The sequence below is a fragment of the Trichoderma gamsii genome (assembly GCF_001481775.2).
Source record: "Trichoderma gamsii strain T6085 chromosome Unknown Scaffold_1.2, whole genome shotgun sequence".
Classification (NCBI taxonomy): Eukaryota; Fungi; Ascomycota; class Sordariomycetes; order Hypocreales; family Hypocreaceae; genus Trichoderma; species Trichoderma gamsii.
The window spans coordinates 378575-391814 of record NW_020171338.1 but is presented as its reverse complement, the minus strand read 5'-3'; the positions used below and the strand labels follow the sequence as shown (position 1 = coordinate 391814).

Below are 13240 nucleotides of genomic sequence, written 5' to 3'. Positions count from 1 at the left end.
AAAAAAGGGAGGATTACAGGAATAACGCTGCGTCTGCAAGCAAAGTCTAACAGCGACGAAGGGAAAGTGAAAGTTCAAGGTGAAGACAAGTATAAGATCGAAAGGAAGCAGACGCCATCAGATCATGTCTCCAAGATAAAGGAAGAATAATTTACTCAATCCTCTTTTTACCCTCCTCTGCGTTGATGAAACGGGCAGTACTTAGTCCACGTTCATGTCTAGCAACGAATGATCCAATGACCTTGTCCTTTCTGGCCTTGGAGAAGTTGTCGGCGTAGCCATCAACAGCATATGACAGCGGGTTCAGACGAGGCCAGTTTACCTACAAAGATGTGTTAGTTGCCAACGTGTCAAGAGAGAGAAAAACGAGTCATCACATACATAGAGCATGCCGTGAGTCCAGACAAAGTAAAAACACCAAGCTGCCACGCTGGACCAGAAGAGGATAAAGAGCCGCATGGGAAGAACGCTCGAGTTCGGTGGTCGTGGGGTGAAGATGCCCACGAGAACGATGAAGGCGCTAAAGGCAAGGATGTAGGGGATAGCCTGGATGAGAATCGGCCGCCTGTCGCCAAAGATGAGGTTGGTACCGGCATTGGCTTCTCCCGGCTGATAAACTCCGAGAAAGAGGTCATAGGCATCCTGACGAGGACCGTCGAGGAAATTGTTGAGGCAGTATCTGGTGACACCAATGCGACCGTCTTGCAAGGCTCCCATTTTGGTACGCTTACCAGTCCTGGTGACGTCGGTCTTCATGGCGCCCGTTCCAGAGTAGGCCGTGGACACAACATCGGCATTGTCGGCCCAGATGTTGCGGAAGAGGACCTCGAACTCGGGATCCTCGTTGCGGAATGTCGAGCCCTGTGCGAGCAGACCGACATCTACCAGCATGCGGTCGAGCATGTGGCGAGCGAAGATGCTCTGGACGACGTTGGTACGGTCGAGGCAGTCCATGCAGTTTGTGCGCATGACGCTGGTCTGCAGGCTGCGGGCTTCGATCCTCCCGTCGTTGTTTCCCGGCATATCGACGCCGCGGAAGTATCCTTGCGCATCAACAGCTTCACGAAGCCTGTCGACGATAGCATAGGCCTTGTGCATCTGCATGCCCTTTGTCTCGCTGTGGTAGTCAAAGTAGACGTAGTGGAGGCGATCAAACTGTTGGCGGCTCGAGCCCGGTTGGATGGTCGTAAACTTCTCATCAGTAAGGCGATTGGCTTCTCGATGCTCTTTGGGCATAGATACCAGAGCCTTAGCCATCTGCTCGTAAGACTCCTTGACCTTTTGCTCTCGCCCCTTGTGGTTGACCAAATTGATGAGGTAGTTGTCACCGTAGATACGGATCTGCTCTTCAAAATGCTTCGCTGCCGCGGCGAGAGCAGCATCGGTACTTCGCACTTGAATTTTTGGCGTGTATTTCAAGTTGTTAATCTCAGACCAGAAAGTCGGCACACTGCCACGAGTTTGGACGTAGGACAGGATCTGCACCTCCTGGCCTGCCGACGTGCCAAACTTGCCACTCTGCATATCACTGCTACCCGCAAATCCTCCCAGCCCTGTACTGCTGTCGTTGAGAATGACAATCTGCTCCGTCTCGTTATAGTTGGCGACATGGCCCTCCTCATCCACACCACGAGTAAAGAATCGAGTTCCACCACGGTATCGTGAGCGTCGGGAGATTAAGGTGATGGTCAGGGGCGTGCTCTTGAACTTGGTCTGCTTGATCTCGAGCATGCCAAAGATACAAGGCAGGATGTACGGATCGGTAGCAGGCTGCGGGCCAGGCTGGCTGCGTGAGCCGGCGGTCCGGAACCGTATCAGCTCTGACTGCAGATGCTTGTTGTAGAAGAAGCGGTCATCCGTCCTCAGCCATAGGGGTCGGGAGGTGTCGGCATGGGATTGGCGCTGGATGGAGTTGGTCAGGTCGGTCGAGTAGGAAAAGTACAGAGGCGCCTGAGCCAGGAATGTCTTGAGGAGGTTGATGAAGGTGTCTTCGTCCGGGTCGTGGATCTGTCGCTCGCGCATGGGGAGAATCTCAGTCGAGATGACCTTGTAGATCATCTGCCCCTTAAGCCTTCCCATAGGCTGGGCTTTACTGATGATGATGACATACTTGTCTGTAGTGCCATCGTGATTAGAGCTCGTTCGGTATGAATCGTGGCGTTATCTATGAGCCCGAAGCTCTAGAGAGAGACTGACCTAGTGGCAGCTGGATGATGCCAAGAATACCAGAGATGCTGGAGACGCGCGTCGCTCGCTTCGTTGAATTGAAGCCGCCCTGGGCCAGACGAATATCTCCCATCGGTCGGTCAATCACCAGAGACGGCGCATCGGGCGACGAAGGCGACGTAAACGTATAAGCATCGCTGGTGACCTTGAGGTTAATATCGCGATAGGGCAGCTTAGCTGCCGCTAGGTGCGCCATTGCTCTGAACAGCTATAAAAGTACAGGCACAGCGCCGTTGGTTGTATCCGCACAGCTCTCTGGGGTCTCTAATTTCTAGGTTGCCAGCCCTGTTTGCTGTGTTGTGAATAGCTCAGCTGTATTCGTCCCAGATCAATCACATGAAGAATGAGGGAGATGCGATGTTGCTTGTAATGCCAGCTAAGGACGTTGGAATTGCACCGCCTCACCAAGTGGTCAGAACGTCATTGCAAAGCCACAGCAGGCAAAAGGGGGAGTGGCGCAGTTTTTTTTTTGATTATTCTTCCCCTATAGAGCCTTGGAGGGGCAGCGCAATATCAGAGGGCAAGGAAGAGGGCAAATAAAAGGGTTTTATCGCCTCTCCCTTTCACGTAACAGAATTGATATTTTAAGGAGCCTCGTATCGTATCTCGTACAGCGTCTCGTACAGCATCTCGGGTATCAGATTAGCATTCATCGGGCGTCGGGTGATTGTGTTTTGGATTGGCTACAATTAACATTAAGTTTCATTCGTCTCTTCGTAAACTCTCTAGGTAGCTGATATAGGACTAGTACACCCAAAATAAGAACAAAGTGGCTTATCCAAAAGTTGCAATAGGAAAAAAAAGTAAGATGTAGAAAACGGAGGCATCGAAAGGCACTTTAACGGGTATTTTGTGCCTCTTATGCCTCTGTGCAAAGCCCAAGTCCCGACATTAACTCCTCAGCCGTAACGTCGATAGCCCCTGACTCCCTATCCTCAATGCCAAATCCAATAAAAAGCTCGTCATCCAAGTATCCGTGATACGTAACGCCGGGGCGCTTCCAAGCGATTGATGTAACATAAAACATGTCTGAGGTGTCTTTGTCCATTTGCTGCTGGCGGCCGTGGATCCAGAGTGGCTTCTTCGACACGGCATGCATTGCAAAAGGTGCGTGCTCCTGGAAGAGCATAAGGTACGGCTCGTAGACTCCGTGGAAGTTGTAAAAGGTCTTGTGCTGCCATATGGTGAAGATGAAGGTGTTACTCTCATTAGCAATGCAGATGGCATCGGTTCGCTTGCACATGGTAATCTTAAGCGAGTTGGACGCCTGGTGGATTGACTCGAGAGAGTTGAGGATGGGGGGATAGTATGTTGCAATGCATTTGGCGTCTTCCGCCTCGGTTCCAATTGATAGATCGAGACCAACTGTGCCATCAGCATTGATTTGCGCAAAGGCTCGTTTTGGCGAGACGTCGTAGTGGATGTACATGTTGCCAAAGGGGTCCCAGAAGGGAAACCAGTTCTTCTCGATGGCATTCCAAGGCAGCGGGCGCTGCATTTCTGTCCCTTCAAGGAAACTCTGAGAGCCGACTTCCCGGCCTTGCCAGTCGATAAGCTCGCGGAAGTCTTGAATGAACTGGCCGAAGCACGTGAACTGGGAATTCGAGCCGTAAATGATGTACGGCGTATCTGGACCGTACACAACACGGGCGTCATGAGGACCGATGTTGGAGCTGAAGTACGCGAGATCGCCCTCACATTTGCCACCCTTTGTTGGCACAACAGGGAGGGCATTTGGAGGCTGAAGGCATCGTAAGACATTGCCTCGAAAAGCCGCGTTGCAGACAAGTTCTGTGAAGTAAACGGTTTGCTCACTCTCCCCTCGCACCATCTGAGCTGCCACGATCCACGTATTCTCCAGAGTTGGATGCGGGATGATGTTGGGGTTCATGCCATTGTGCTTGCCCGCAAAGTCGATGGAAAAGTACTTTCCATCCGAAGTCGAGGTTGAGAAGATCTCCTGGTGAGAGGTCTGAATATCAAGAGGGGCAGACTTGTTTCCTGTGGGATACGACTTCGGAGCATCTCCCGCAGCCCCAGGCTTTCCAAAACTTAACGGCGCTTCCGCTTCTTCTTCATGAGTTAAGCCGACACTTTCTTTGCCCTGACTGAAGTCGGTTTTGCCGTCGGCCGGCTGCATCCATCGATTTATCCTGATTTCATTTGGTGATAACCTATATGTACTGATGATGGTGCAGAGGATGATGAGAGCAGGCACCACATAGAGCAATGAGCGCCTTATGTCTCTTCCAAACATTGTGAGGTCGCTGGTAGCCAGCAGCTGCTGGCCTAGAATTATGGATCGTGTGACACGAGCTGCTGTTCCAGGACGAGACGGGACGTCCTCACTGACAGGGGAAGCTTCCTCACTTGAAGTTGGTTGTGGATTTCCTCTCTTGGCGATGCAAAGAGTTGCTGGTATCCGTATGTACGCCGGAACACGGCAGCAAGGTTACTACTAAGCCAAGCCTAGTAGGAGCACAGTCGAGAAAGACAGACTCCGGTTTGCAGCAACCTGGTCGCTGGTGCGCGTGGGGGTTCTGTAACTAGGTTTTGGGGACGAGAAATGGAATAACTGGTTATTCTGGAAGCTCAATATTGAAAAAATAGGCCCCGGAAGCATGTGGCGTTGTAGCATTCAAGAGATAGAATTACGCGAGATAATCCTTTAGATAGACGCTTAACGCGAGGCTGCAAACACGCACCCAGATCGACGCCACCACAGCCTGATTCCCAAATGCAGAACCATCGAGATGAGAGACGATACAAAGAAGAGGAAGTCAAAAGCCCAGGCGGGCCAAAACGAGCCAAGCTGGGGGTTTACGGCTCCACCGCGAAATTGGGACTCTGGAGTCGCTTAAGCACGGTGATATGGACGGTGTCGATGGCGGAGAGTGGACTAGACGCTCAGGCCTGGATGGAGATGTCTGCAGAAAAATTTGCAGTTCAGTTGCAGGGTTCAATGGTCGCCGATTGGGATCCGAGATGCGGCGGTGAGAAGATGAGAAGCAATGATGGCGACTGTAAGCCATGCGATGTGCTGGATAAGCAGCCAATGTGGCTCGGTGAAGAGGTACTGTCCAATTGCTATACCGTACCTACTCGTCTTTCAGCTGCAAGGGGCGTATAGCAGCAGCAGGATGGGCAAATGATGTAAGAGGCTGCTATGCGTACAGTACGTAGCGAATGACCGAATTCTTCCATCCTTATCTGCCTTGCACGAGTATACTTGACTACTGCTAGGCAAATTCTCTTAGTGAGCCAGCTTAATGAGGATGAGCAGTCTTGCAGACTCAAGTGGAGACGGCTCTCGCCACGGATTGGAACGTGCCAGGGAGCCCGGCACGCTGAGATGGTAGGATGTAACCTTTAAGGTGTGGCTAGCACTTTATTACAGACATTGCAATGTCTAGCCCGGATGTGATATTGGTGATGATGTATCTGCAAATAGGCACTGCAGCTGCTGAGACGTTTTGGTCAGATGAGGCAGACAGAGACAGTAAGCCAAAGCTGGTGGGCATCAGCGGCCTTGGAAACCTGGGAACTAGGGCATAGCAACTAGCAGCTAGAAGCAGAGAGATTGTCATATGCAAAAGCAGAAGCCGAGGGAAAACAGGATGCGATTTCACCCCCAAACCCCAAAAACCCCAAAACTCCAAGTTTTGCTGCACACAGAGAAGCACTTGGACATGTACATGTACCTGTGCTCTTCGCTCTCCATAATCTTTAGCCCATGTCCCACCTCCACATATTAGCGGCCTCCACCAAGCGACCAGGGGGAGAGAAGCACATTCAACCGGAGCCAAAGAGAAAAAAAGAGGAAAGGTCGAAAAAGTTGGGCCAGATCCGGTTCTAGCGGCCAGCCTTTCTGCCAGGACTGGCACCGAACGTGCTGGGCGCAGATCAGCGATCGGCACTGCGCACTGCCGGAATCAAACAAGGTCGCAGCGGGGATGGGGTCAGGCGCTTAGACTGCTTCTGGGCATTTGGCCGTTCCGTGGGTTTTTCTACAGTATCTTTGTGGTATATCGCCGCGTGCCCCGGATTTGAAGAGAGAGGGAAAAAGGAGAGGCAATAAAAGAGCGGGATGACATTATGATGACGAGGGTCGTGTGCTAGAAAGAAAGAAGAATCTTGAATCCTGATTGCTGTGGTTGTTGTCAAGCTGATAAAAGTATTGATTTTGATTCACTCCATGTCTACCTGCTGTCAAACGTGTGGCACATGCGTTACAGTCAAGCCGAGGCATCTATACAGCTGCTTGGCAGGAGGATTATCAGCGGACTCCAGCCACTGGGCCAAGCAGATAGACGAGATCGCTGGGTTGCCCTGCCCAAGCTAGGCAATCGTTGTGTTCAGCCACATCCGCAGACGAACTTGTGATGAAGATATTGCATGGAGCAGCCTCAGCGCCTTCGATGGATATTAGTTTACTACCCAGTTGCCTAGATATCCAATACTATCGGTAAGCTTGGTGGTCTATAATCGTCAGGAGATGGCTGCTCCAGAACAACAAACGCCTAGCCAAAAGAAGCAAACCCGTAGAAGTCGCTTAGAGAAGAAATGAGCTTTTCTGTCGTTGGTTGCGTGAGCCGGAAAGCTAGCAATGGTACTTAATTTCCAAAGTGAAAAAAAAAAAAAAAAAAAAAACCGTCAGTGACATTATCCATGTTTGTTGGGTGCCCGCAGCCCCTTACTTAAATTCACCGAGCCCTAAACAGCATCCAAATCCCAAATCAAATTCTTTCCGTCTATATTTGTATGTACATGTACTCGTTTGCGCCAAGAGCCCATCAACCAACAACCAACATGCAGCAGTAGTTTCATTAAATATGCCGAACCCATATTGCCCTCTGCAGGAACAGACAAATGCCCGTAGCCTGTCAAGAATCCTTCGGCCAAGAGAAGAAAATAAGATTAGTCGTCGGCCGTTTTTTCCTTCTAGAATAACATAAAATATTAAATCGCTCGCTCGTAACATGCAATTTTAGCCGCGGGGCACCAATCACAGTCTCACGCCCTGGCCTGCTTCCCGAGCAGCAGCGGCTCTGTGCCGCCGCCCAGCGTCTTGCGGTACAGCCACGACGTAAAAGTCACGCTCGGCGTGTCCACCCATCTGGTGACCGCGTCCGCCAGCGCCAGCGTCAGGGGCAGCAGGATCAGGTTGGGCACCAGGAACGAAACTTCTAGCCCCAGCGGGCCCGACTTGGGGAGGTAGAGCTTGTCCACCCAGTGGGGGATGTGCCGCAGGTGCTCGTCCGTCTTCCAGCCGGTGGCGGCGTAGAGCCGGTCTCCCAGAATCGTCAGGATTGGGCCGTGGACCATGTACAGCGCAAAGGAGATGCGGCCCAGGTACTGGCAGAAGCGCGTCTCGAAGAACCGCTTCAGCCAGGCAATGCGTGGGATGGCCGCAACCAGGAACGTGGCCGCGACCCAGAGGTAGAACCACTTGTAGTCAAAGACTGCCTGAGGCTTGAACCAGCCTAGATAATACCAGCCGCGGCTCTTGCGCAGGTTCTCGACGTCCGAGTTCTCGCCGGGGATGCCGCCCAGGAAGAGGCCGAAGATGAGAAGGTGGTAGTAGATGAAGTCTTTGTAGGGCTCGAGGCGATATAGAAGCAGCGGAAGCTCGTCCTTCTTCGCCAAGAGGTCCAGGTCGCAGAGCAGCATGCCGGTGCAGAACATGGCGAAGTGAGCGCCGTCTGCGACGAACATGAAGTACCAAATTAATGCCACCTCGCACCATAGCCGGGCAGTTTTAGAGCACCGGGACAAGGCCAACTGCGATGCGTAGATGACCATGGAGCCTCTAAATTCGACCGGGATGGACCACAGGTGACCGTTGTAGCTGAGCCAGGGCACGCCTCCCTCTTTGAAGACAAAGGTGAAGTTCTTGAACTCGCAGTAGAAAGTCCAGATTTCATCCGCCCAGCTCTCTGCTTTTGTCTTGCCATTGGCCCACAAGCCAAGCATGTGCCACGACGTCAGATATACAACGATGACGGCGATTATTGGCAAGTAGAGTCGCGGGGCTCGTCTGAAGAAGGCCGATGCAAGATTGTCGCCCAGTTTAGTAAGTTCACCGGCCTGCATGAGGCTCAGCGGCTTCAAAGATAGAACATAGCCAGAGATGATGAAAAAGGTCGATACGGCAAAGTGTCCGCCAGTGAAGAAGTTTCGAATAAAGGGAAATGCAGCCATATAGTATTTGCTATCGTAACCGAAGCCATTGTCCAGAATGGAGTTTTGATTTGTCCAGCCGTGAACCCATAACTCGTGGTGATGCCAGTACACAATGAAGGCTGCAAAGCCGCGGAGGCCATCGAGATAGGCCGTCGGGCGCAGATTCTCGGCTATTGTAAAGGCCTCTGGTATCCGTTGGATGAGAGTGATGAAGCGGCTAAGAGCTCGTTTGTGCTTGGGTACATGGCTGGGTGCCTTCCAGATGGTATATCCCTTTGACTCTTTGCTCAATTCCGGATCATAGTCGGTTTTGATCTCTTCCCAGTCTTTGCTGGTGTCGAGAATGGGGGTTTCGATCATACTGGTGTACGAATGAATAGCGTGTCCCGCCAGTAAGAAAAGGGAAAAGGGGGCAAAGATAGAGTGAGAAAAGAGAGAGCTCGTTGCAACTTCAGTCGTGAGAGCCTCACACGGGAGACCAGGCCACCACGCGTTTCCCCAGATTCGGTCGATTCGATTCGATGATCGATCTACTACCCCGTAACCCCAGAGTCCGAGGGGTCACGGACTGTCTTCGTACTCGTTAATCTGGTCTTAGGATGATGACACGAGGCGGGAGTCCCACCGCACAGATGCTTCCCCAGCTTTCACAAGCCGAAAAAACGAGAGCAGATGCAGATGATAAAGGCTCGTCCCGAGGTCAGAAGCATGCGGAGGCAACGATGGCACGCGGGGTCCCGAAGCTACAGGCGGGCTAGTTGAGTCTGGTGCGGGATGTGCGTAGAGGCGCAGTTGCAAGCTGACGACATGACCCGAAAGATTATCGAGAGATTTTCAAGGACCAGCACTTTGTGATGCCGAGCACGATCCAGAATCCCAGCCGGCGGTGGAGAGGGGGAGTTACCTTGACAGAAGCTGGGGGGGCAAGGACAAGGCGATGACGCATGGGTATGAGGCAAATCGAGCGCTATGTTCGGTATTCCGGAATGCGCCCAGAGCCGGCGATGAGCAGTTTTGCCTTGCTTTTGCGAGGACGTTGCAAACTTTCACATGGAAATCTGTTGTTTATGCTGGCGTGGCCCGTGTAAGTTGGATGAGAAACAGCCGAAAGGCAGAGTGCATGTCCATAGCCCACACCACCAACTCTGCTCTCCGCACGCCAAGCGCCATACTGTAAGACGCCACAAGGAACGAGCATCAGCGCCAGTATTCCCGCACATTGGGATCTGCTGCTCGCAACCTCGGGGCTCCATCAAACGATTCTTCTTGCGCGGCCCAGGACGAACGTGGAGAGGCACCTTTCAGCGGAAGAGCGTTCCATCTCGCAGGGGCCCCCCTGCTCGGTGGCTTGCATTCTGCATGGGGGGATGGACTACCCCCTCACCCACACAAAACTGTCTAGTGCCATTGGATCAGGGAATGATGCTGCCGTTTGGGCCCTGACAAGACGGGAGCTGTGCATCTCGTGTGGTGGGAGAGGCTTGATTGGGCGCCTCGGACACACGACCGGCCAACTAAGGCGCAGATTCAGCTGTAATTTTCGTCATTGGTCTGGTGTAACGAGGAAAAAAAAAGGAGGCCGCATTCCAACTCGGGAGGCGTTTTTACGGCAGCCACTGAGCAAAGTCTGAGAGTTGATAATGGACAGGCCTGATAACAGCATGCACGCAAGGATTTGGCCAGGTGGTTCTACTTGTAGCATTGGCCTATTTTCCAACTCACGGGCCACTGCAGCGTGCTTGTTGCTTATTGCCTTATCTTCCAGGGCAACAAACAGCAGGTACAGTAGATGGCATCACGCAGCTCCAAAGTAGCAGTACCTCGCAGAGTTACAACGCCCAGAAGTCGGTGTCGGGCCATACCCGCGCGCCGTCTCAGCTAGTAAGCAGAAGCTCTTTTGTAGTTGCGCCTCTGCGGGCCTCGCCGTTTTTCAGCCACTCGTACCGGTACCGGCCACAATGGAATCCTGGTGTATCTTGTTCTTTGCCCAATACTGTACTAAATTAAGCTCATACGGGAGAACCGCCGTAGAAAGACGGCCAGGACTCACTTTGCCCAAAGAAGAGGCTGCAATTCGGATTGCCATGCTATAAGTGATCACACGGCGAATTACTGTTTGTGTCACTTCCAGATAACATTGAAAGGTTACATGAGACAAGTAGAGAGCGACAACAAAAAAAAAGTCCGTGACATTATGCCGATGACCACAAACATGGACCGTCCTGCGGACATTGCAGGTCCTTTAGACTCACTTGGGTCTCCCCCGTATTCCCCAAGCTGGCTCTTCTCCAACGCAGCCGTTCCTTGCAATTCTCACTGTGCGTCTCTGCCGCTGCCGTAGGACGCTTTTGGAAGCTGTGGCCGGCTCTAATATCGCAGCAATTCGTCGTGCTTGTGGCCCCAAACGTAATCAAGAGATCCCCTGGCCGGCTGTTGCAGGGATCCGCCACGCCAAAGTCAAGTTCTGCACCTGCATGGAGCCTGGGATCCTCAAGGCCATCCAGCTAAGCTGTCTTAGTGCGCAGCCCACCCCTGCTGCTTGGGGGGACCCAGCCAGTGGCATCGGCCGATTGTACTCGTACTTCCACGTCCTGGTCTTGGATGGCCAGGCGGGAGATCCCAAAGTGACGAATCTGCTGTAATTGCACCCATGGACGGCCCGGATGGTTCTTTTCAATATGACCAGAGTATAATACGCGCATAGGCCAGGAGCGGCGGCTGTTTTTTCTCGTCTCTCTTCCCCCCGGTTCTGCTGATATCGTCGAGTCTCTCTCGCTCGTATACTTGATAGCCAGGACAGACAGGTTACAGGATCTACGAGGACGACTGTGGATAAACTTTGTTACATTCATCCAGTGCAGAGAGTATTTCTCACCGGTCAGTGGTCTATTACGTGGCCGAGGCGCAACAGACACAAACTACGCTCGAAAATCCTCAGTCGTTTGACTCTGCTGTGCTATCAGATAGCAAGCCTCTCAACCCATTTTTCTCTCTTTTATTTTTATACTCGTGGCGGTTGTGTGTATTATGATACCCACTCTCTAAGGCGACCCTGCCATTTCTATCTTCCCATATTCGCCATTATATTCTTTTTTTCACAAGGAGAGAAGCAGAAAGGAGGCGTCAGTCATCATGAACTCTCCTCTGGGATCACCGAGGCTCATGTCCTCAGCCAGCCCCTTCCGCAACAAGGTGCCCACACAGATGAGACGATGTCTGCCTCTCTACCTCGCCATCGTCGGTGTCTTCCTCCTCATTGTCAACTTCGATTGGGTCTTGGCCATCCCCAATCCCACCGCCGTCCTTCGCCGCCAACCAAAAGCCCCTGCTGTGCCCGGCAGCACATTTCCGCAAAAGATTTGGCAAACATGGAAAGTTGACCCTCTCAACTTTGAAGAGCGTGACCTCTTGACGGCGCAGACATGGACTCAGAAGAATCCAAGCATGCGATACGAGGTCATCACCGATGCCAACGAAATGGCATACATCGAGGACCGGTATGGCCCGCATGGCTACAACCGCCCAGACATTGTCAAGTTCTACAAGAGCATCAATCTCCCCATTATCAAGGCCGATCTTCTGCGATACATGGTCATGTATGCCGAAGGCGGTATTTACGCCGACATTGACGTCGAAACTATGAAGCCTTTCCACCGCTTCATCCCAGATCGCTACGACGAAAAGGACATTGACCTGATTATCGGCATTGAGATTGATCAGCCCGAGTTCAAAGACCACCCCATCTTGGGAAAGAAGTCCATGTCTTTCTGCCAATGGACATTTATTGCGCGCCCTGAGCAGCCCGTCATGATGCGCTTAATCGAAAACATCATGAAGTGGTTCAAGGCCGTTGCCAGAGAGCAGGGCGTGGCCTTGGGCGAAGTGCAGCTCGACTTTGACCAAGTCATCAGCGGCACCGGCCCTTCTGCATTCACCACCGCCATGCTCGAGGAGATGAACCACAAGACAAAGGGACCCAAGGTGACCTGGGACCAGTTCCATAACATGGACGAGTCCAAGCTGGTGGGCGGCATCCTCGTCCTTACCGTCGAGGCCTTTTGCGCCGGACAAGGCCACTCTGATTCCGGCAACCATAATGCTCGCAACGCCCTCGTCAAGCACCACTTCCACGCGTCCAACTGGCCCAGCCGCCACCCCCGATTCAAGCACCCTGCCTACGGCCAGGTCGAAGACTGCAACTGGGATTCCGAATGCGTTCGCAGGTGGGACGAGAACATTGCCAACTGGGGCCACTACTCGGAGAATGAGCAGAGCCAGATCATCCAAGACGTGGAGAACAAGCGGATTGAAGCAGAGAATGCACGATTGGAGCAGGAGCGGCAGCTACAGCTATTAGCACAGCTGCCATAAGCTTTGTTCCACGCACGTCTAGAGGCTATGATCCCTCTTGTGTACCAAGGCTGTACATTTCTTCCGTCCGGCCGCAAGCGATTCCTTTTTTTCCGGGATTCTCTGCGTGCAGGACTTTTATACATTGCTTTTTTTTGGGTTTATCATGGTCATGATTTGGCGTGGACAGAATTTATTCTCTGGGTATGGAGTTGGCGAGGCTTCCCAACACAACATAAAAAGATGGGATGGACGACTTTATAATAGCATCTTCACAGCAATCTGGGGTCAGAGCTGGGGAGCACGTATATACATATATAAGACAAACTTGTACATATAGATTGATCTAATGAATTAAGAATTTTTGCATATCTAATTGCGACTGCTTTACTGTGGTTGGATCTGTTTATCCTTGTTCAAAGATTTCACACCTGACTGATTTTAGCGGACTTTACACCCATTGAAGAGATGAAAAATCAAC

General features: G+C 52.1%; 4 protein-coding genes across 4 annotated transcripts; 1 reads left to right on the top strand and 3 right to left on the bottom strand.

Moving 5' to 3' along the window:
• Positions 1-151: 151 nt before the first annotated feature.
• On the bottom strand, positions 152-2422 carry TGAM01_v200113 (hypothetical protein; the record flags this gene model as incomplete). The annotated part of the gene is made up of 3 exons (XM_018804618.1): positions 152-322; positions 382-2114; positions 2197-2422. 3 exons carry the CDS (start codon positions 2420-2422, stop codon positions 152-154), a joined length of 2130 nt encoding a protein of 709 aa, XP_018662158.1.
• Positions 2423-3085: 663 nt separating this feature from the next.
• On the bottom strand, positions 3086-4483 carry TGAM01_v200112 (hypothetical protein; the record flags this gene model as incomplete). Its single annotated transcript, XM_018804619.1, has 1 exon — positions 3086-4483. The coding sequence occupies one exon, from the start codon at positions 4481-4483 to the stop codon at positions 3086-3088; it is 1398 nt and encodes a 465-aa protein (XP_018662159.1).
• A 2756-nt stretch (positions 4484-7239) lies between these two features.
• On the bottom strand, positions 7240-8769 carry TGAM01_v200111 (hypothetical protein; the record flags this gene model as incomplete). Its single annotated transcript, XM_018804620.1, has 1 exon — positions 7240-8769. One exon carries the CDS (start codon positions 8767-8769, stop codon positions 7240-7242), a length of 1530 nt encoding a protein of 509 aa, XP_018662160.1.
• A 2772-nt stretch (positions 8770-11541) lies between these two features.
• Positions 11542-12780, top strand: TGAM01_v200110 (hypothetical protein; the record flags this gene model as incomplete). The annotated part of the gene is made up of 1 exon (XM_018804621.1): positions 11542-12780. The coding sequence occupies one exon, from the start codon at positions 11542-11544 to the stop codon at positions 12778-12780; it is 1239 nt and encodes a 412-aa protein (XP_018662161.1).
• Positions 12781-13240: the final 460 nt, after the last annotated feature.